At 39.3% G+C, this 25,235-nt stretch overlaps 1 protein-coding gene across 2 annotated transcripts in view; it reads right to left on the reverse strand.

The window, feature by feature from the left end:
- Positions 1 to 25,235, reverse strand: part of LOC105936917 (contactin-associated protein-like 4) — a 140,767-nt gene that overhangs the window by 109,903 nt on the left and 5,629 nt on the right. For both annotated transcript variants that reach the window (XM_036140853.1, XM_036140852.1), the window contains exon 2: positions 16,580 to 16,690. In XM_036140853.1, coding sequence (XP_035996746.1) covers positions 16,580 to 16,690 — 111 coding nt within the window. The remainder of the gene's footprint in view (positions 1 to 16,579; positions 16,691 to 25,235) is intronic.

Here is a 25,235-nt window from a genome sequence, read left to right on the forward strand (position 1 = left end):
ATGCTACAGTTGTGAACAGAACAAAGACAGCAAACCAAAAAGAAAAATACTTCAAAATACAGGGTGAGATCAGTGCACCCTGCAAATCCATATTCCTATGCATCAAGAGTTGTAACGGATAACTCATACATGAAAGACTCAATTCTCCAGACCACTCCGGGCTTCTGTGTCAAATCTACTCTGCATACCCAGAACCAGAACCAGACATGGAGAAGCAGAATTTAGTTCTTATGCACCATTTATCTAGAACAAACTCCCAGAAGACTGTAAAAGTGCTCAAACTATTTTTGTATAGACTTGCCTTTGCAATGTTTATGTTCAAATTAAACTGCTTTGGTTAACTGAAACATATTTAGATTAAGTTTGTATCCCAACTTTTCTTGACCTGCCATTATTATTCTATGGCAATATACTTTCCCTTGTATGTTTTAATTTCTTATGTTATATTCAAGTGCATCACTTTGAATGGTCTTGTTACTGAAATGTGCAATACAAATAAACTTGCCTTGCCTTACAGAGTATGCTTGAGCTTAGGTCAAATCTGCAGGCTGAAAAAAGGAAATGCAAGTCAAGTCTCAAACCTCTAGTTACTGAAATGAACATTTTCTCATAAGATAGCTTGCCCATAACACGGAGCACACTCAGTTTAAACATGTCAAATGGGGTCACTGCATAAAACACACACCAATGTTAATTGATACACTCAAACAAGGAAAACATTGGTCCACAACTGAAGTTATGTGTAAAACATTAGAATGACACAGGAAATTATATTGAACGAATGAAGAGATGGATGGACAAAAAGGCAAAGAAAGTGAAGAAACCATCTGAAAACACTAGTAAGTCATAGTTAACCTTTCTGTGTTACGATTTGTTGAAGGAGGACCCAAATGCAGACCATAGTTGAGGTGGAAGTAATGAAGGCTGAGTTGAGGGGGAGAGAGAGGACAATGACATGGCAGTCAAGGGGGAAATAGGAATCTAACAAGGACAGGAAACAACTAGGAATAAACAGAATATTAAACCAAGTCACCCACTCTTAACTTTGAACTAGAGCAGGCATTCCCAAAGTGTGGTGCGCGCACCCCCAAGGGAGCGCAAGCTGCCAATAGTGGGTGCACGAGATGAAAAAATGTAATGGTGATCTGACAGTGTTTTTTCTCTACACCATAAAGACGTGTAAATAAACATTTCCTTTGTAAAAAACTAAAATCAAAAACTGTAAATTTAATCAATAAATAAAATTGCATTCACACGGAAATCTATTTATTTAGAAGAAGTCTTCTTCTACGCTTCATTTTAGTATGAAATATAGAAGAAGTTATCTTCTACGCATTGTGCTGCATATGCGCACCTAGTTTTTGGCCTCTACTTCAACCATTGTGGCAAATATGCTCAATTGACTGAAATCAGGGAAACTGTCATGCAGGTGAGACATCTAAGCTCAATGTTAGTGATGAAGGAGGACAGAAACAAAGAGAGAGAGAGGAATCAGAGGCAACAGAGGAGAGAACTGCAACGGATCCGGGAGAAGAAAATGAGCCGGTATCAGAAAATGTCTCTTTCTCTCTCCTGACTTCACGCCATTTACGTCACCAGAGGGAAAATTGAATTTGAGACAAAAGTTTTATTTACAAGATTAAATTAATGACTTGGTCTCTATTGATCGTGCAGCACCTACAAACAGCGCTGCTCATGGTGCTGTGACTCTGAAGCAGCTACCAGCACTGATGCACATATCACGCCCACACCGCTGCTGCTGGGGGGAAAATTGGTGGTAGGCACGATTTCTTGACTATGCTGACACACAGAGCTGTAATACTTTTCATTGTGATTCAGACAGGTGCAGTTCATTTTAAAGAGGCAGTTTCAGCGCGTATTCAGACTGGAACAGGGAAACCAGCACCCGGTGGTGGGAATGCAGGAAGCTGAGGCGTGTTGCCGTGGGCGTGTTTACCTGTTGTGAAACAATCAGGAAATAACTTTTTTATTTCACTCATTAATAACAGCTTTATGGAGCGCTCTGTTATTGTTACTCTATGCCGCTCTACCAAAGTCTCTGTCTCTCTCTCTCTCTGTCTCGCTCGCTCATTATCGGACACAAATCAAATTAAGCTTCTTCATGTTTCTTTTCTGCGGCGTAAATTGTGAGTCAGATGTAGAAGCTGGTACGTGAAATAAATAAAGCGAGAACACACACAAGTAGATCATCACTTTAGTCCGTGAATCCACCTGGGTGGTCTCTGCTTCAGAGACGTTTCAGGTTGTCTGTGAAGGTTTGACCGATCTGAGTGTCTCTTTCTTTCTCTCTCTCCAGGCTGAGCCTCCGATGCACCTTGTGTGTAACTTTATTGCAGTTCTTTCTTTCTTTTTTTGTATGTTCTGGTCATCTGAGCATGATTAAACATGTCACCATTATTATGGGTATAAAAAAGCTTGTTTTGTTTTTTTTAAGATTGGGGTTGCGTCCACCTGGTTGGGACATAGATTGGGGTGTGCGGCTAAGAATGTTTGGGAAAAGCTGAACTAGAGAATGCATAATCCCCAGAACATTAAGAATAAGTACAAATAAGCCTAACACCCAAGGATCGTGAATATAATTTACCATAGGTAGCCACGGCCCAGTGCCCCTCCTAAGATTTCTGACAGAGGAGTCAAAAAATAATCAAAAGCATTATCCAGGAGCCAAGGAGCACTCACAGAGAGCTTTACAGGGACTCTGAAAAAGCTGATAATGTTTTTACTGTGAAAACAATAATACACTTGACTGCAATGGCCTGTACAATCACAACGGCCTCTACACAAACTCAGAGTACAATACTCCACTCCTAAAGAAAACACATTCTAAAGCTTGCTTACAGTTTGCTGTAGAAGATTTGGACAAGTACTCCACCAGCCCTACTCAATTTCACTCCCCCTACTCCGCCCCGCCCCACTCGGTTTGACTTGGAATGTGTTGTTTTTCATAAAAACCTAGAAATGCCTGGAAGAGGCCTTAAGGAGCCTTTAAGTCCTGTCTGTCTTGTTTGCGACATAAACACTATAAAGAAATCTGCAAGAAAAGTAAGGAATAAAAAAGTAAATAAACCATTTTAAAAAAATCAATAAATAAAAAAAATACAAATAATGTTTCTATATGACACAGCATCTTGAATTTTTTTTTAACTTATTCCCGTTTTCTCCTTTCAAACCTAGAGGTACAGTCCAAAACTACATTGGTTCAGAGTGTAGCCCGTGTTTACTTCCTGGTTCCTGAGCCAATCATGTGAGAGTTCCCATGGTTCCCAGAGCACAGCATCTGGTATTTTATCTTGGCAAAAGAGCAGCAGCCTACAAACATGGAAGCCAGTAAGAGAAGTGAACCAGAAATAGAACAGAATACAACATCAGTAGACCTGTCCTGTGTTAGTTAAAAAGTCTGTTTCACACCACCAACAGACCACTGAGAAATGGCTGTTCTCCCTGAAGGGGTTGTGAATGTGTTGTTCCAATTTGCAACACAAGGTGTTAGTATTACTAATTTCTCCTTTAAATGTTTAATTGTTTGACCATTTCTGTATTTCTGATTTTATTTAGAATTTATCACAATCACACCTAAGCAATGTGTGTCATTAAATCATGTAAACAGCAGACGACTTGAAGTGGACATTACAAAAACAGCTTTTCCATCAATGTTATACCTTTCTGTACTGCAAGTGTCTTTCATAAGTATTAGCTGTGGCGTTCTGATTTATCTCTAGAAACCTCAATTGGGGACTATTTTCCTTAGATTTTTTATTTTGTTTGTATGTGTGGCTTGATAAAGTTGTTGCTGACATCTTGTGTGAATATTGTCAATGGTGTTATGAGGAATGTTTAAACAGAGAGAAATCTTGATATGTTCAATGCTTATAATCAATGCTTAAACTCTGCAATGACAGAGTGTAGATGTCGGAGGTAAATTAAGCTTATTTAGCTTAAAGTAACCACAAGTCATTCGATGCAAAGTTCAGTTAGTTGTGGTCATTATTATGATTTTAAAGCTAACATGAACAGATTAGAAACAATCATTAGCCTACTCTCTATGACCATCCTTAGATAAAAATAAATAAATCAAGCACGCCCTTTTACAGAAGATGTTGTGTAGCCCTGTCAGAGTTATTTTCTTACGCTGAGGCTAACTTTCACTCCGATTTCACGAGATCACAAGATTTGAATCCCAAACCTTGTGTCCAAATCAACTCAGGAGCTTTTTCAGACATTTATCATGAAGAGAAGCAATGGTTTCCCACTCAAATATAATCACAAGTCAGATGTTGTTTTTAAATTAAACTTAAACCAATGTCTCTGTTGTAAAACCTCAGTTGACATATTTAAGATCCATCCATACATTTTGGAACACGCTTATCCCTAATGGGGTCGCAAGGGTTGCTGGTGCCTATCTCCAGCTGTCAATGGGCGAGAGGCGGGGTACACCCTGGACAGGTCGCCAGTCTATCGCAGGGCAACACAGAGACAAACAGGAGAAACAACGATTCAGGCACACACTCACTCCTACGGAGAATTTAGAGAAGCCAGTCATGGTTTTGGACTGTGGGAGGAAGCCGGAGTACCCGGAGAAAACCCAAGCATGCACAGGGAGAACATGCAAACTCCATGCAGAAAGACCCAGGATATGGGTAGGACTTAAACTCAGGACCTTCTTGGTGCATGGCAACACTGCTACCCACAGCCCTAGATATTTAAGATATTTATGGTTAAAAAAGAGAGAAAAATGAGTTCGGGAAAATCACAGAAGATTTCTAGTTACAGCTAAGAAAAATAAAATAAAATAAAGAAAACCAAAACTTCTAGCCAAGGAAAGCTGAAAGGACAGATGATGATCTTCTACCTATCAGTTCTAGGACCCAGAGTTTTCACTGGAGCCATAAAAGAAGCTGACTGCCCAGTCAAACTAAAGTCAAACTAAAGCACAACAACAATAAAAAAGCCAAATTCCTTCCTGAGCAGGCTAATGGCCAAAACATCTGCCTTGCCTGTGGACAGAACTGGCAGTGGGTGCTCCGCCGTTAGCCAGTGGGTGCCACATCATATTGGGTGAAACTGAAAGAACAGTTCACAGGTGCAGCTGAGTGGACATAACACCAGCAGCGACAGAGGTGGTGATGTCGCAATGAGCAGCAACACAATTATATCTATTCAGAGGGTATATTTCACAACCTGACGTGACCCTGTGGGGATGGCAGCAGAAACAGGGACTGCATCCAGTAACATTTGCCTTTACCTGTCCCCCACCAGACAGGCTGAGCTCTGGCAACTAACAGCATGCAGAGAAGGTCATGGAAGACAACCTCAGAGCGCTTGAATCATGGAAGGAACCTGTCCCCAACTTTAGCCTTGGATATTATTATTTTTTTATTTGAGTAAAGCTAAAAACTGGGCCACAAATCAATGCAACTTAAACAAAAGTGTCTTTACCTATCTGACAAAACCTACATTTAGTTACATTAGTGTACCAGTCGAATTCTTTTCGAACATGGTGAAATATAGGTTAAATACGGAGGGTACTCAAAGTGTTCTAACTTTTTAATAGTTAATGGAATCTTTCCCTTAGGTACTATTTCTACATGGATTTATTTGGGGTAACATGAAAGCATCAAAAGCAAAGATATTTTGTATGCTTCCTCCTGGCTCAGTGCTAGAACACAGGCCAAGGACTTGTGGCGTTAGCAATGGATTATGATTTATTTTTTTCCTGGCAGCAGGGATGAGAGTTATGGAAAACAAACTAACAGATAAGTTTAGTTCCCAAGGCTGTGAGTCTGTACCCATCAGAAGCTGTTAGTGTTTATAATCAGTCCTTGAGTTACTCTGGCCTGGAACATCTTCCCAGTGCTCCACATAATATTACATCAGAGCAACAAGCTACATATTCCTATCATCTTACAAAATAACAAAATATATAGATATATATGTTGGAATAAAAAAAACTGCAGAGCTTATAGTAAAGAATTACCTAATTCTGTGCTTATGGAAGAACAAATGTGCTGTTTGTGCTCTTTAAAAAAAAAAAAACTTTAAATTTAGTTTAGCAAACTTTGAGCAATAATTCAATTAAATTCCATAAAATTGTATTTATGTAGGGACAATTCACAACATGTCATATCAAGGCACTTTACAAGGTAAATTCAATCAATCATATAGAAAGATTAGTCAAAAAGTTTCCTCTCTAAAGAAACCCAGAAGGTTGCATCAAGTCTCTCCAAGCAGCATTCACTCCTCCTGAAAGAGCGTAGAGCCACAGTGGACAGTCGTCTGCATTGTTGATGGCTTTGCAGCAATCCCTAGCTTGCATGTAGCAGCAGTGATGAGGAAAACTCCCCTTTAACAGGATGAAACCTCCAGCAGAAACAGGCTCAGTGTGAACGATCATCTGCCACAAGTAGAGATACAAAAGAACACAAAATCATTGATCTAGGAATACTTTCTATGTTAGAGAGGTTAATGGAAGATGAGCTGCCCCCCAGGATGGCGTCACAGCTAAACAGAATGCCAGGTCAGATTTACCTACTATGAAGCTTAAAAATAATAAGTAGATGGCAATCTTTCATCCTGATATATAAGTGTGTCAGTACCTGTCCTAACAGAAGAAAATCATTAGGTGACAGTAAACCCTTCCTGGATAAAGTTGAGATGAAGAGCAGAACCAACCTGTAGTCTAAGGTTCATTTCAAATTAGTTTATCCGTGAAGCTTAACACATATTTGCAAGCATTACAAACACCCCTGCTGAGCTGTGTTCACCATCTACAGTGGCATTATAATTCACAAAAACGACCAGAAGAAACAGAAACATAGAAAATACACCATTGGCAGCTTGTGAATAGGGAGCATAGGATGCTGTTTCCATAAAGTAACTTACAAAATACAAATTATCACATCTGTCCTTTCATAAAATGTGTCTGACTTTAAATTGTTCAGTGTTCCCAGTCCTTTTGGGTTTATTTGATATCTTTTTATGTACGTCTATGTATCCATGTCTTCCCTGTGACTTCATGCTGGTCTCTAACTGGTTACATAAAGATCCTCCGCGGGATGCCACTCTCTGCACCTGCGGCCAATCAGCACTTTTTGTAAAATTCTTCACCCAATCAGATTAATTCATGACACCTTTCAATCAATGTCACGCCTGTGGCGCTGTGGGGATGGTGTTATTGGGGTGATGGGATGTGAAGTCAGCATAAGATAAAAAAGGGAAAAAAAATGATTACAGAGAAGCAAACAGACAAATACAACAATATAATTAAGGTGTGTTTTAAAAATAGCTTTTATGCAAATTTGAGGACTATTTAAGAGGTTTATAACATGTGTGTCAAAGTTACTTCTTGCAAGACAGAGAACCCATAAAGAGCGGGTCACTAGCCTGTTAAAAGCAGGTACAATCAAACCAACTTTAACAACCGACTGCAGCAGCAGCCTAGAATTAGGACTAGCCCATAGAGACATGTGCTTTTGGGAATTTCATGGGAAGAGTGTTACATGACGGGAATTAGACGAAGATGAAGGTTATTAAGAACAAACCTAGGGAAGTTTGTTGCAAGATTATACTGTAATTCATCTAGAAACTACATAATCCTATAAAATGCAATTTTATAAAGAGAAAGCTAAGCAGTAAGGTTAAAAAAAATCTAGCAGTCTTTTCAGCATAACATGTTAATATTGCATTCACACAGATAATACTGATAAACACATTGAGGGTACATCTTGTCACCTATATTGAGTCTTAATATTTACGGACCTTGCTATGTCTTCTGAAAACACACCAACAAATGTCTTTTAAATAAAAGTGTGTTCAAACTACACTTGTGCTAGTTATGATTCAAAGAAGTCTCTAACAATAGGGATGAGGGTCAAAAAAATCAACCCACTCCAAATGTAAAGTATTAATTAAGCCCAGAGGGGTTAATACCACCTGAAACTGCCTAACTGATATAATTCAAGTTCTGTAAAGGTTTGTATTTAAACTTTAAAGTTAAATGCAAACCTTTGGCATTTGTGTGAAGGTAAGGCATTAATAAACTGATTCAAAAATTTAATTAAGCTCTTAAAGGTGCATAGCCACGTTATTTGACTTTTTATTTATTTATACGTCAGTAGCTTACTCTGGTTGCACACAAAGTTTTTATGAAAGATTAGCACATCCTGCTGGCATATTAGTTGTTATTTTGGTGTTTTATGCTTTGTTTTTGCTCAATTTGCTACTAAACAAAGCCCTTTTTGTTTATGTATGATACTAGCGGAAGTACGTACTGCGCATGAGCAGCAGGGGTTAAAACAAGAAAGAGGCTAACGGGTTTTAGCATCTCCCAGCGAAACAATGCAGAAAGGTCCAAGAGCCTTTGAATTAAAAAAAAGCAAAAAAAAAAAAAAAAAAACATTCCAAGAGTTGAATGTCTCTGGGAATACAGTCTGAACGTTGGTGTTCACTGAAGCGGACGTTAAACCAGCCGAGGCTCAGATGTGACTGCAGAGTTGATTGATGTGAGTAAATGTTCTGATTTGAGGCTCTTAAAATGGTTGCAGATCGGTTTATTTAACTAATAACGATTTATCTTCGATCACACCGAACTGCCGCTTTATTGCAAGGAATTTGAGAGGGTCAAGCTCAGTCCAGCATCATTTACAGTTCATTTCTAAATTAAGCAAACCGGCATTATGATAGTCTGTTTATATTTGTTAATTGCACCCAAGAGCAAATTATTTTTCAGCTCAAAAAGGACCATCAAAACACTATCAAGATGAAGGCTTGGTGTATATATGTTTATTTTACCATGAACAAACAGTTTTTAGTGTTTTTCTATAAGAATATTACATGGCTATATACTTTTAAACCTTCGTTAAAACACTTGATAATGTTGTTTTTTTTTTGAAGAAGAAGAATGATCTTCCATCTTGTTTTATAGGTTTACAGGGATTTGTAGAAATCACCTCAGATAAACGGGTAATGTCCTGGATAATATTACAATGTCCTCCCACATTATGATATTTAAATTTGGATTAGCCTTTAACCTTTTTTCTATTTTATCTGTGATCTTCGTGCATTTGTTCCTAAGCATCTATTGTGTGGACTCTAAAAATTAATTTCGTTAAATTCACTAAAAAATCTGGGGAAGTTTTTTTATTACCCTCCTTGAATAGGAAGGGCCATATTGTATTGATAAATTGTCTTCAGTTGGAATTTGTCAAGACATCAGGTGATATTTACCAGTATAATTAGATATGTGGTGAGGCTTAATACCCGAGATCAAGAGGATTTTAGTGGAAGAGCTAGGCAATTTCACCAGATAACGTGATTAAAGGTTGCATTAAGAGGGGCATCTGGAGAAACAGACACGGCACATAAACACCTCACCAAAATCAATACCACATTCTTTGGCTTACATCATGTTCTTAATTTAAACCTAGAGGCCTTTTTAATGTTATACTCCCTTTTTGAATCTAAATTAGCACTTCCAGAAATTTATTGCACAATGTGTTTGAAGCAAGAATTACAGGGGCCAGCTTAAAAAATAATTAACTTGTTGAAAACAACCGTTAACATTTCCCTATAAATGTTAAATGCTATCATTAACATTTAGCTACTTCGAGACAGGATTAAGTCATCTCTATGTTTTCTCTGAAATGCACATAAGACTAGGTTGCAATTTTGATTAAAGTATATTACAGCAATATATTATGTATGTGATTGGCCACTTTAAGAGTCAAAAGGTGAAATCACAGGGAGAAGAGTCAGTTAACATTATGGAAAACTATAAAGTCTCTGCTGGAATCATCAAACGTTTGTTCTTTTACTTTGGAGATCATTGATAACCTGATTGTATCCACAGTATTTTAAGCATTGACAGGCTTCGTATTAAACAAGGAAAGCTATTTCTAAGACTACAGCCAACCTTTTAGACTTCTGCTCCTGTCTGCGGTGGACGTGTCACGCTGCTGCTCGATGATTTATTGAAGGGAACAAGAAAATTCCTTCCACTGAACTGGTACAGGAAGGGCCAGTAATAATCCATTAACCTTTGCGAACCTTTAAAACCAGACTTTAAAAGTGCCCATGATTTTCAGCCAGACTGGCCCATAACTTACATTTTAAAGGGTCCAAAGTGCCCTGCCATGCTCTTATTTAGCTGCATTGGACTGTTGAGCTAACCTTGGCAAATATAGTCATGCCATTATGAGGCATTATGTGGAAATAAACTGATGGACAAATCAGAATTTATAATGAATGAATTTAGAATCTATCACAGGAAACCTGCTAAGAATGACAACCTCATTTTCTCAACTGAAATTGGTCTTATAATGTTGGACCCATTTTTTCTCTGAAGGTTTCTCATCTTCACAGAAGTGTATAAGGCACTTAAGGTACAGACTCAGTTAGGCTCGTGTAGATGCCAGTTAAACAGTGAAACCTTCCAATCTTTTGTGGGTGGTTCGCATAGCGGAAATCACAGGATAAACACTGGGAGACGGACTCTGTCTCTACTTAAACAAAGGTTGGTGTACAGAGTAACAGCGCTGAAGAATGTATGCAGCCATCATTTAGAGACATTTCTCATTAACTGTAAGAACATTTTATTCACAATGCAAGTTTTACTCGCTTGTCCTGGTCACTGTTTACATTCCTCTTCAGACCAGTGTTTGTGAGGCGTTGCCATACCTGGCCGGGCCAGATAATTAACGTGGAGAAATAAACATCCAGATTCCCTTATCATTGTTTGATTAACACTAAAAAGTGCAAGAAGCATAATAAATGTCCCACCTGGGACACTAACTTACTGGACAACTTCTACACGACATTTAAGGACACCTACTGCTCTGTCCCCCATGCAACCCTAGGATTCTCTGACCACTGCCTGGTTCATGCTATCCTCACATGTAGGCAGAAACTGATATCTATTAACCCATTGTAAAGAGTTTGAAAGGATGGACCGATTAGTCAAAGCAAAAGTTACGGGCCTGTTTTGACTCAGACATGTAAAGTCTGGTTCACACGGCAGGATAATTAGCCTGATTTTCCCCCAATCTTCCCCTTCCAACATGCCCTAATTATTGGAATGGCTCTTAAGATAATTTTAAGAGACATTCCTGCGGAATGTGGTGTGTTAGGACCAATCTGAGCTCAAAGTGCTCAAAGATATTCAACATGTTGGATTGTTTAGGCCCGATATCCTAGCATGTGTGGTGCTCTCCGAAGATAAACAAGGATTTAGCCTGTTGAATGTGACGTGTAGCCAATCAGAAAGGTAGGTGAGGGAAACTCCTCCTTATTTTAAAGCTAGGGTCAGCGATTTTTCCGGTTGTTTCTCCAAGTCCCTATTTAAATAGCTCCGCATGCTCAAGACCGGCTTACCTCGCTTTTCCGCTCTTCAGGGGGGTCGCATCTTAAAAATCTCCCAAATTCATTCAGGTCTTATTACTTTCAAACTAAGGCCTTCCTCTTCTTCTCATAAACATAAACGTGGTTTGTTTCTTGTGACTCTCAGCCCTGTTCAAAGTCTTCGGTGAGAGCAGTGGCGCTACAATGAATGGCTAAGTGCTAACCTAGATGCTAACCTAACCGGATACATAAACACTAGAAGTGCACATGTGCAGCCAGCAAGCGGAAACTATGAAGGAAAGAGCACAGACATTGGACGGGTTATGCAGGGGATCGTTACATTCAGCACCCGGACTATTAAGATTGGTGCCATCCAAGGGTGTGTGCTCTCCCAACCGCTTTTTATTTGTGCTATACAAATAAATTTGCCTTCCTTTGCCTTGCCTCCCTCTACACCAAATACTGCACCCCAGGAGACCCATCTTTCAAACTCCTGAAGTTTTCTGACGACCAAACTGTCATCAACCTCACCCGGAACGATGAAGCTCAACCTGCCAAAGGAGTTGTTATGATTTTTTTTTTCTAACTCCAGATAAATAACCCACAAAGCAATTTAGATTAGAATAATGCATCAAATTAAAAAAAACAGGCAACCTTTTCATGCAGAAATGGTGGCTTAATGAAAAGTATGTGCCGACTTTATGCACTGCGTTATTGTGTTATTGTATTATTGTATTATTGTATAATTAATAAAACACATTGTGAGCATTGTACAATCCAGAGTCAAATTCACATTCGTATGTGTACACATACCTGACAAACGAATCTGATTCTGAAACATGCTAAATGGACAACAACATCTGTTGGTTGTTGTTTGAAATTTTGCAAAGAAGTAGTTATATCCTTACAGTCATTATTCAGGATATTCCTTACATTGGAATGCCATACAAATATACATGACTCTGAGTAAATAATGCTCCAGCATCGACTTTCCATGCATCTGGTCACATAATTCAATTAGCCCAAGCAGGTTCTTGACAAAATCATAAAAGCATAGGTGCAGGGGAAACTTTGAAGCATTGAACAAATAATATTTATTGCACCCAGTTGTAAATAAAATAAATTAATTAAATGTGCCATTATAAAACAGCAGTTTTTTTGTAGCCAACATATCCACCTGTGTTTGTGTGTTTGAATGTGGAAATGTTTAAAATGGTTACGATAAGTCCTGTGCCAAACAGTCTTCGGAAAAAAAAAAAAACTCTTAATGTTGGTTGTGTGTGTTTGTTTCTTCAGTTCCTTGCTAGGGGCAAAATAATTGGTTAGCATAATGAAAGGGTGTTGGTGGTTGGACTATAAACCAGAACCTTCTGCTTGAGGGCCTCTGCTTATCCTGACTCCAGCCTTCATACATTTTTGGGCCTTCAGCTGGGTTAAAGGAGTATCCCTCCGAACCATTCTAGGTCCTGAGCTACATGAATTATTCACTTTCACAGATGCAAGACAGCTGCTTCACAAACTGTAGAGGCACAGCGGGATGCAGCACTGGGAGCTTCAGCAGCTCTGTGATGGTTAAAGGAGATCAAAGGCCAATGTGTGTGAGCTGTCCAACCAGCACACGTCCCCGTGCGGGGACAAAACAAGACGGAAAAGGAATCTGGGGCGTTCCATAATATCTATATCCTTGCTGACTCCTTTCCATCTGACAGTTCAATCAAGAACTTTATTGGAGTTCAACAAGTTAAGGATTCAGTTCTTGATACCAAACATAACTACAACATGACGTAAAAGTTTGTGAAAAAGGTGAAATGTTTCAAATATATCCCAATATATTGGTTCCTAAGCTTATCATTATCATCATCATCTATCTATTTATTCATGAAGCGCTTTAAAAACCAATGTGCTGTACAGGTACATACGACCTAAAAATAAATAAAATACTAAACTAATAATACAAAAGCATTAAGCACAATACAAGGCTGACTGTGTAAGTAATAAAATCAACAATTAAAAGCAAAGAAAAAACCAAGGCTGGCCTAGGGGTCATACTCTCTGGAATCAAAAGCCTGTTTAAAAAGGTGAGTTTTTTTTAAAATGACTTAAAATCTTTCAAAGACCCAGAAGTCCTCCCAGGAAGAGGGAGATACTCTTCTGTCTGGTTTGTGTCTGGTATGTTCAGATCTCAAATCAGTACGGTTTATCTTCCAAAAGGACAACATTCAAAATATATTCAGCTGTGTCTCTTCCTACAAAATAATTACCTTTCTCTTCCTGCAGCGATCCCAAGAAGCAAGGCAATAACGCTGCAGTGTAATTCATTTCCTGGCGTACGTCTTATGCATCAAAAGACAAATAAGGTACTCTATTCTGCTGGTTCTCTTTTTGGTCATATACTTGAAAAGATTTTACTGTGAGACTGAGAAAGAAGAAAGAAATTCCAGGATTCATTGCGTCTCTGCTATTAAGCCACTGTTAGCAACTGAGCTCCGTAAATGTGAAAAAAAGGTTTCTCAGCGGCCCCGTACCAAGGTGCCGAAAGAACCATGAGAGCCCTTCACAAAGCCAGCATCAGCATCCACCAGACAGCTCAGGCTTGACATTTTCCCCCCTGCTGTTCATGAATCGTGACTCAATTTTATGCCCTTTGGAGATGAGGTGGTCCTACAGAGGTTTTGATGTACATGTCTAATAAAGTTTCTACGAATTCCTTTGCACGGTTAGCAGTGACAGCTGTTCTTTAAGTAAATCTACTTATCTACACACACCGGCCTCCCTATGCCTTCTGCTACCACAGAGGGCTTTTCCAGACTGTGTGACTGCAGTTTAGTGTTTTCTTTGATGTTTTTTTTTTTTTTTTTTTTTTTTTGCTCAACATCTCAGAGAAGGCACAGGCTCCCTTTTTTGCACCACTGGGAAATGCTCAACTGCAGCCAACAAAACAGAGCACGTTTCAGACAAAAAGCTGAGATTCAGTCAAGGTAAATTGCCTTTTCCCACACTTTGCTCTGAGCATTGCACAGGCCTGAAGGTACTTCTTTAAAATTGATGTTAACAAGTGAGCTCACAAAGTTTAAAGAGGAACAAAACTCTATAGGTTGCCTGCATCATACCCCATATGGATAGTCCTCTCACAAATGTGAAAGATGTGTAACATCATTGATAATATAATTAATAAGCAGGGAATTCAGCCCTCTGTGACCACAGACCACCATGAAATTAGGAAATATTACTTGTTTCATAACATTTCTGAACTTTAAATATTAATAAAACGTTTAAAAAAAGTGATAATGTGTAATCAGTATAAAAACCATCCATACAAAGATCCAAGCCATCAGTTCTTTTGCGATTGCATTTCTGCTTCCTGCTGTGAGTCTCAGTGTTTTAGGTGTAGTAAGTAAATAGTGAGTAAATGACCCTACTCTGATGGATGAATCTAGTCATTCACATCTGCACTTGCATGCATATTTTTACATTAATAAACCAAAAGCTTTCAACGCTGACCATTTTTTCTGTTTCAGTGCTTTAATAATATCCTAGTGTAAGCATTTTACATTAGACTTCTGGGCCACTCTGGGAAGGCTCACTCTGGGGTGTTGGAGAGGAGTCTGGCACTAATTGTTGAACCTTGGATGCAGGAGGAGCAATGCTGCTTTCACCCCGGCTCTGGACCGGTGGACACTCACAAAATCGATGAGGAGATCATGGGAGTGTGTGTCTCCATTCCACAGGTGTTCCCTGAGGTATTTTGTGGGGAATGCTGCAGGAGTATGGGGTATCTGAGTGACTTTTAAGGGTCATCCAATCCTCGTGTGCCCAAAGAAGGAGCTGTGTCTGCATTCTCTGCACAAAGCTGAGCCTGTTCCCAGTGTGCGTTGGGCAGCGCCGCTGTGCCCCTTGTCACCGATCCTGTTTGTGGTGTTCATGGACAGGATTTTAAGGGGCAGTCGTGGAGAGAGGGGTGTCTTGGTTGGGAGTCTCAGGATCTCCTCTTTGCTTTTTGTGATTGGTTCTGTTGGCTTCTTTGGGCCATGAGCTCCAACATGTACTGGAGCTGTTCGCTGCCGAGTGTGAATTGGCTCCAAGATCCAAGTCTGACGTCATGGTCTTTGACCGGGAAAAATTAGACTGCCCCTCTGGGATGGCAGTCAGTCCACTTTCCCTTTTCACAGAGAGTCATCCTTAAAGCATAATGCTACTAATACCGTGTTTATAGGTTTGAATAGTTAGTTTTCATGATGCTTTACTTTTCTGCCACACAGTCCTTTTGCAGTTAGGTTCGATTCAGTTTTATTCCGTTTGGTCAGATCATCTTTTTCTACACGTTTGCTGTATAAAAAATTAATTTAAAAAATGGACTCTGGCAAATGTCAAACTGGAATTCTTGCAACTTCCTTTCAATGATGGCTTGCTTTAGGCCACTCTTGTAAGAGGCCCACACTTGGAATTTGCTAGAATAATAGGTTTCCTATGAAAATTTTCTCCCACCAGAGCTGTGAATCGCTGCAGCTCCCCCAGAGTCACTTTGGTCTTCTTGGTCGGTTCTCTGAACAATTCTGTTCTTCCCTGGCCTGTTAGTGTAGGTGGACGGCCATGTATTGGTGGGTTTGGAGTTGTGCCCTGTGATATTTACAATGCTTGGAATCTTGCTTTATTTATCTTAACCCTGCATTAAGCCTCTATAAAACGTTCTCCCTGACCTGTCTGCTGTGTTCTTTGGTCTTCTTGATGTGATTTATTCACAGATGTTCTTTAACTAAAACCTGGATTATCGATTTGCTAACTTGCACCTAAAGGAAATTGGCATTTAGGGTAGCAGAGCAAAGATGGCTAAATATTAAAGCAACACATTTTAGATTATACTTGTAATAAAAGTCCAATGTATCATTTTCCTTCTACTTTACAATTACATGCTAATTTGTGTGTGTAAAATTAAGCTCCAATGAAAACACTTTGATGTGTGTGGTTAAAATGTGAAAAGGTTCATGGGGTGTGAGGAATTTTGGAAGGCACTGTAATAGAAAGGTGTCCTTTGACAAGTCGAACATTTTTTTTTACTAAAGCAATAGCTTGTACGTTTTATCTAAACAAAGCATGGGAACTCAGAGTTTGTGATGTTGAGTTTAATTCAGTGTGGCTGCCCTCTCTTCTGTTGCATCACACTTAAAGTATGCAGGGTTTTCAAAGTGAAAGCTGTACTTTAAGTTGGATAGCAAATAAAGTCTCTTACCTTCTCTTCTGTTGACTTTGGCATAGCCAGGACCGTGACTGCTTGACAGCTGAGAGGAGCTTCTGAAGGATGTTGGCAGCAGATTGTACACTAGTGGATTGTCACACACCTCTGTTAGCCAAAAAAAAGAAAATACTGAAATCAGTGTTTAGCATAAAAGGTCATTTCATGAGTCTTGGTGTTTAAAATTACAATGTTACTGTTGAAGAGTTGATGATGGAGAAAGTTTTCTGTCTGAAATATTAAACTTGAAATATTAGGTCACTGCAGGGAAAAAAAAGAGAGATTGGTTTCAGTGGGATATGGGAATAAGTTGCAAACCTTTTTATATCCATGACATTTTTCAGTAGAAAGGGTCAAGAAAAAGACACAATGAATATGAAAAAGTGCCCTGTGAACATCAAGCAGCTGAAAATTATTCAGTTTTATTGAATAATTGACAGGACATTTGAATTACCACAAGTTACACTGATGTGCGAATAACTACTGTACATCTTTATTCTACATGTAAAATAAATGTGGTGAAGATATTTAACTTTCTGCAGATATTCAGTTGAGGCAAATGTTTGCTGACATACAGAAAATGTGCCTGTTTAGGTGTAAGACTCCATTAATGGAGCATCTTGTTGCTTATGCACCATTTTCCACCTAAATGAAAGAAGATGACAAAAATGAGACTGAGTTCTAGATTAATTTATATATAAATGCATTTACAAACGCTAGTTCTATCTGGTCATGTCCCTGTAATAACAAACAAGGTGAACAATATGAAGAAAGAAATTACGCAGTCAGAAAACATGTTTCCCTGCACAATGAAATTCTTACTTTGCTGCACACTATACAGTGGCTCGCAAAAGTATTCGTACCCTTTGAATGTATCTACATTTTGTCTCATTAAAACCACAAACATAAATATATTTTATTGGAATCTTATGTGAAAGACCAACACAAAGTGGTTTACAGCTGTGAAGTAGAAAGAAGATTATACGTGACTTAAAACATTTTGACAAATACAAAACTGAAAAGTGCGGTGTGCAAAAGTATTCAGCGCTCCTTTTCTCTGAGTGTAACCAATTGCCTTCAGAGGTTGCCTGATGATTGCTGATGAGTGAATAGGGTCCACCTGTGTGTAATCTAATGTCAGTACACATACAGCTGCTCTGTGACGGCCTCAGAGGTCGGTCAGGAGAATACTGGGGAGCAAACAGCACCATGAAGTCCAAGGAACACGGCAGACACATCAGGGATAAAGTTGTGGAGGAGTTTAAAGCAGCTTAGGCTATAAAAAGGATTTAGCAAACTTTGAACATCTGACAATCCATCACCCGGAAATGGAAATAGCATGGCACAACTATAAACCTACCAAAACAACACCTAAACTTAAGGCCGAACAAGAATAACACTGATCAGACAGGCAGCCAAGAGGCCCATAGTGACTCTGGAGGAACAGCAGAGATCAACAGCTCAGGTGGGGGAATCTCTCCACAAGACAACTATTAGTTGTGCACAGATGTGCTCTTTATGGAAGAGTGGCAAGAAGAAAGCCATTGTTAAAAAATAAAATAAAAAAAATGTACCTTATGCAATTTGCCAGAAGCCATAACCAAAATTTAACTTTTTGGCAAAAATGCAAAACGCGATGTGTGGCAGAGAACTAACACTGCACATCACTCTGAACACACCATCCCCACTGTAAGACATGGTGGTGGTAGCATCATGCTCTGGTGGTGCTTCTCTTCGACAGAGACATGGAAGATGGTCAGAGTTGATGGGAAGATGGATGGAGCCAAATACAGTGCAATTCTGGAAGAAAACCTGATGGAGTCGGCAAAAGGAGCGGTGGTTCACCTTCCAGCAGGACAACAACCCTAAGCTTAAAGACACGGCTAAAATAGAAGGTTTAAGACAAAACATATTCATGTGTTAGAATGGCCTAGCCAAAGTCCAGACCTAAAACCAATCCAGAATCTTTGGAAAGACCAGAAAACTGCTGTTCACAAACGCTTTCCAACAAATCTGACTGAGCTTGAGCTGTTTTGCAAAGAAGAATGGGAAAAAAGTTCAGTCTCTAGATCTCTAGATGTGCAAAGCTGGTAGAGACATGTCCTAAAACAGTTACAGCTGGAATTGCAGCAAAAGGTGGTTCCATAAAGCAATGACTCAGTGGGGCTGAATACTTTTGACAATGCCATTTTCAGTTGCAAGCAATCATGTATAACTTTCTTTGTAATATTATTATTTACCCTTTATGTTGTTCTCTTACATAAGATTCCAATAAAATATATTTATGTTTGTGGTTGTAATGTGACAATATGTGGAAAAAGTTCAAGAGGTATGAATACTTTTGCAAGTCACTGTATATGCCAATAGATAGGAGAACAATGAAATTTAAAAAGAGCAAATAACAGCAAATTAAATGGCATTACAGTAGTTTACATTTTTTTAAAAGCACAATATAAAAAGTACAAAATAAAACAGAAATATGATTATTAATTGTGAGTATATTGTGCACATGATAACAGAACGGTCAACAACTGAAAAGCCTGATGGCACAAGGGAGGAATGCTTTTTTCAGTCTGATGGTTCTGCATTTCTCACTTCTGTGCTTCTGGCCACGCTGTTCTTCTTGCTGAGGGTCTTTCAGGATGTTGGCGGCTCTTCTGTGTGGAGTCCTGCTGATCTTCTTCGCTGTTATCCGCCACTCTCTTCAGGCATTTGCTTTCCACCGCAGCAGCACTGCCGTGCCAGGCTTTGGTGCAGCTGGTCAGGATGCTCTCAATAATGCAACCGGAGAAGGATTTTTGGAGACACGTCAACGTTCCTCAAAAAGTAGAGCAGCTGCTCAGCCTTCTTAACCAGATGCATGATGTTGAGTGTCCAGGTGAGGTCCTTGTTGATGTGGATACTTGAAACTGCCCAGCCTCTCCACCTCAAGCGGCTGGATAAACAGTGGCTCATGAAAAATGCCCTTCCTCATATCCATAATCACAAGAAGTTGTGTCAGTAATGAGGGTGGAGTTGTTGTCCTCGCACCAGGACACCAGACCAGCCAAACTCCATCCTGTAGGCCGCTTCATCGTGCCTCATCTAGTCCAGAAAATAGCAGAAACTCCGGTGGGAAATAGTTCTTAGGCTTTGAAAGGCTTATGCACAAAAACAAGAGCAACCTAAGAGAACTAGGGATCTCAAATACCTAAGCAGTTAACCAATTGACTGTGGAGACAGAAAGTAACTAAATTTACAAAAGTGTGAATGTTGTAATGCAAAATCTCCTGAAGTGTTTCTTTCCTGCTTTTGCTTACAGAAGACCACTTTGAAGGCTACAAGGCAGAAGCTGGAAAAAATATTAGCAATAACGAATTTGTTCCCAACAACAACAAAATATGTTTTTTCAAATGTGAAATGGTGGTATTAGATGGAGACGGATATATGGATAGTTACCTCGTCAGCTGTATAATCCGGATGTTACTGTGGGTTGTTATGGGTTAGAAAAAGCTGAGCCAAACAACATTGTTCTCCACATACTGTACTGCCAGAACACACAGAGAACCAGATATTCCAGCCTGACACTGTTGCATTTTAAAAGGTTTATTATAAAGAAAGCAAGCCCCCGAGCTGGCAAGACACTGATGGCTGTGGGCAGGAGCAAACAGGCCCTCTGGGCAGACGTTCTGAGCCCGATCTGGGCAGGTACGTTGTGGCAGATCCGGAGAGGATCCTTGGCGAGACAGACACCGAGGGCTAGCCGAGGTTCAGGTGGTCCAGGTCCAGGTCCAGAATAACTGATGCCAAAACGACGCATCCGACGAGGGCAAGGCAAGACCAGGGAAGTCCAAAAACGAGAACCTAGTCTGAGGCTTGGAAATGAAGAACCAGAATAAAAAGGCAGGTGAACAGGTGTAGGCTGTAAACTTAATGAGCTGCTGCCAGAGGATCACGGGTGAATGGAGTGAGCTTAATTAACATGGAGCAGGGAGTGAGAGACAGCCGACCAGAACATAACTCATCCCTTTATGCTCCAACGTCAGCAACGGTCTAAAGGGTTGGGAGTTAATGACATATAATAAGGAGATTACAAATTAAATCACAAGCTTCCTCTCTAGAGCGGCTAGACTCAGCTAAAGAAAAAAGGATGAAGAGCTCTGTCATCTAAAGGGGGCTTGGGGTAAAGCTGTTGCTTCTCTTTATCAAGTGAAGTCATGCGAGGTGGTTTGTCCATCTTACCAGGACGTCTTCCTTTGGACATCCCCCTTTTTACGTTTTCCAGATATGTCCAGCTGGGAGGAAACTCGGTGGCAGACACAGAACCCCTGGGAGGGGTTACAGCTGTGGCCCAAAATTTTTAAACTTAAGTACATTTTACTTTTTCCAAATTTCACCGCTTTGGTGTTGTAAATTTGTTGCCAGATGTCTCTAAGGTAATGCAAAACTTCAGCATTCAACATTTGACTAGTTTCAATGGCTTTTACTGAGAAAGGCATGGAGTTTATGCAAAGCTCAAAAACGTTCTTAATGACATTGTAATGAGGGATGCTGGCTAACCCAAAATATTAGCGTTTTGATTTATCATCCTTACTTTTGCTTTGGAACATACCACTCCATTGTGTTGAGGGGACCAAAACAGTGTTATTTAAAATATCTCCTTGATCCTGGTTAAAGTTGAGTATTTTTGTATCCAATTTTTGTTTATGAGTGTGCTTTTCAGCCAAAAAGGTGAGAGAACCCACTTAGACAAAAGTTAAAAAAAAACACACATATCAAGATCCTGCATGTCAGCATACGTCTAGACCTATAGAGCATCCCCCTGTTTCAGGATCAGGATCAACTTTATCTGTCAAGTTTCTGCCATCAACCATAGAATTAGATTTCAGTCTCACTTTGCTCTCAAATAGGACATTTTGAATGTAAATACATAGAAACAGAAATAAAAACTCTATGTGTCTATATATATATATATATATATATATATATATATATATATATATATATATATATATATATATATATATATATATATATATGGACTGATGTTGATCAGTGTTACAGCCTGGGGAAATAAACTGTCCCTCGGGCAGCTACACCCCAAAGGTAAAAGTTTAAACAGTTCCTGAGACAAATTGTCCCTTTATTTTTGCACAGACCTTTGTTTTCTCCTATTGGCATGAAATTTATAAGTTGATTTCAAATCAAATTGCTGAAGACTTTCTTTTATTTTTGGAAGAAAGTCCGGTTTTGACCTTACAGAAAACTGTATAGATCGACAAAAGCAGTCTCATAATAAATAATGGATGTGATCATTATTATGGCCATGTTTCAGATATAAGTTTAAATGCACATGTACTAATCCATGCATCACTGCTGTTAAAAACTAATTCAAACAGTAAATTCCAATATATTTAATCTTCGGTTCATTATTTATTCAGCTCCTTTATGGAAGTTTGCGCTTCCATATATATATATATATATATATATATATATATATATATATATATATATATATATATATATATATATATACATACATATGCCTCTTTTATTGCGTTCTCTTTGCTACTGGAGTTTGTGGAGTGAACAGCAAAGAGCTCAGCTGAAACTTTCAAATACTCTGCTGTATTATCGTAAAGGTTTTCAGCTAAACTCTGAAGTCGAGTCGTCCTTAGAGGCCTTTATAGTGCTAAGCTGTTTGGAGAAGTTAAATGGACCGATGGATAGAGACCATGGTGTACACACATGAAAATATGACCAGACGTCATCGTTTAAGAAAAGATGCAGCTCGCATGTACACACGCGACACGAAAACCAGCATTTTTATATCTATCCACTCTGGGACACGGTTTCAAAGATGATCTTACGCAGTCTCCCAAAATGCTGTATTTGTGTGGATGCACAGCCTAAAGGACAAACTATTAATGTGTGCATAAACATGATATCGTCTCAGTGTGGACGGGGCTTCACTGTGTCCTGGTTGTCAGGGCAGCAAAGAAGACTCTACCGCACTTGTGCAGAAACACTCACACATGACCGCAATTTGACCTAAACAAGCTCTGCAACGGTGGCAGCTTTGGTGTCCCCACGCTTCTCCACAACAACTAGACCTACTTATTTGAATTTTTTGACGATTCAATTAATTGTTGCTCTGGGTTCCTTCTCAACAGCAACAATACCCATGCCTTGGAAGCGAAAACAGGATGTTTTTTTCCTTAGAGGTAAACATAATTGATAAAATGGGACACCCTTTTAAAGCAGCAATTTTGTTTTTCTAATTCACTTAGAATTCAATCACAACTTTGATTAGCTTCCCTTCCATCTCATCACTCTTCACAGCAACCAACGCTTAAAGCAGTCAGCCAGGATAAAAACCCGTGGCAGCAAAGTTTGTGAAAAACTTTTTTGCCTGTGCTATTTATTTATTTTCCGGCCCTTGGGATTCCTAGAATGAGTTAGAGACTGACTCCGGGGAAAAGGGATGTTGAGGCCTCATTGTAGATATGTGCAAGACAATGGTTAGATGAATCGTTGTTTTGGTCCGTTTCTACCTTCTAAATCTTAAGCTCCCATGTAGTTACACAGTTGCAAAATGTACCTTACTTCTACAACTTAAGTTATAAAATTCTATGTTAATTTCTCCAACAACAATTTGCTGACCACAAGGATAACACATGCAGTGCCGTCTGGCATTTCTACAGTCTGAAATGCTTTCTTTGCAATGGTTTGTGGTGCATGAATAACGATTTCTTGCTGTGCTAAGCAAAGCACACATTTACTGTTTAGCTCATAATGTTTGGTAGTCAGAGTTCAGCAAATTACAGACACAAGACATTTATCCATGATTACACAAAGGACAGGAAAGAGGAAAAGTTGATGACTTAGATATACTAGAACTGTGTGGCACAGGATTTGCTTTTGAGAAAACACACAGCAACACTTCTGGAACCGTTCTTCGTGCCAATAACATTGCCATTTCCAAACTTTTTTAAAACTCCACCTAATTCAGCTGTATGACAGTCGGCTGTGCAGTTCTCCCCTCTAATTGACAAATGATAATTGCTTATTTATCTTACACCATACCTTTCTCCCAAGACAGTATATGTTCAAAACCACATTACGGTAATGTAAACCCTGCAGGTACGAAAGTAAAACTGTGGAGCAGGAGAACTGATGGTGGTGCAGCTAAGTGTAGGTGAGATGACGGGAGTTTGGCAAATGAGTCACACGTAACACACATAAAGAAAATCCACTGATGGGTGAAATGAAAAAAGGAGTTGGTGGTGTCACTGCATTGCTTAAAGACAAAGGGCAGCAGCAATGAACGTCCACATGGGGCACTGAGCCAAACTCCTCCACTTTTCTGCTCATATTTGAATTTTTCTTCAATTACCTGCAGGTGTCCTCCTCTGTTTTCTCAAATATTCAGCGCCACTTGGCCTTACTCTTTTTTTTTTTAACCACAAATATTTGCTCAGGGTCACCTTTACTCACATTTTGATTGAATAACAGATTAAATATTGGTCATTTGACAATGACGTCTCACCTGTTATGGAGTTCCACACAGAAATGACTGGTTGCATTAAGGTACACAACTTCCTCCCTGCAATTGCTGCCAACACCTATAAATTAAGTTCAGTCACTACTAGGCTGTAGATGGCTGATGAAAAGGACATAACACACAAATTTAAAGCAGTTATCAGAAGCAGTTCTGCTCCTCTCATTCTCCCAGCAGGTACCATATGGGGGAATTGTGGCTTAGTGGTTATAGCAGGGCACTTGTGTCTTAGAGAGGCTGCAAGGTCCTAGGTTCAAATCCCACAGCCTGCCACTCTGGGTCACTTAGCACAAATAAAGAATAAAGATATAACTGGGGAAAAAAAACAACTTTTAGGAAAGCCACTAAATGGCAACTTTCTGATAAGTTGAGTATTAAATGGATTATATTATATACATTTTCCTAAATAAGTGTATTTATATGTGCATTATAAATGGTATTTTTAAATACCATTTGAAAAATACAAAATATACGTTATGAAATGTAAATTTTTCTGCTAAAATCGTATGTTTCTACTATGGTACTGTTTCAGAAACCGTCAAGAGTTGTGACCTTAGCAGAATGCGGGTGATTCTGGGGCTGATAGCATCTGATCTAATGACAGGGCCATTTGATAAATGGGTCGGTTTTTAAAGAGGCAAACTTCCTCATGAGAGCTGGCCTTGGGCAAAAACAAAATACCCACAGGTCACAAAGGCAGATGGATGGTCTGCAGTTCTCTGTCACTTTTATCGCTAAAGTATTTGTCCCTGAATTAATAAATCCAGATTTATAAGTGGTACCACAAGCCACTGCCACCTTTATGCAACCTTGATTTAATTGGAACCTTTTATGACTCAACTTCTACTGAACACATGACATAAAATGAAGGTGATTTATACCACACTGGGATGCACTGACCTCTGATTTGCTCGCTAAAAGACGTTCATCCTGTGATGGAGCATGAGGGACAGGAAGGGCTCACAGACGAAATGCCTCTCACGTTCAAATTAAATAGAATTTATTCAGAGGTTTATGTTCTCTCTATGCAAACTAGCCGCCTGTTGAAAGGTAATACATTCTGGTGAGACGAAGTCGTCGTGAAGCCGGCAGATAGGCCCAAATTGAAATCAA

Source organism: Fundulus heteroclitus, chromosome 9 (assembly GCF_011125445.2).
Source record: "Fundulus heteroclitus isolate FHET01 chromosome 9, MU-UCD_Fhet_4.1, whole genome shotgun sequence".
NCBI classification, from domain to species: Eukaryota; Metazoa; Chordata; class Actinopteri; order Cyprinodontiformes; family Fundulidae; genus Fundulus; species Fundulus heteroclitus.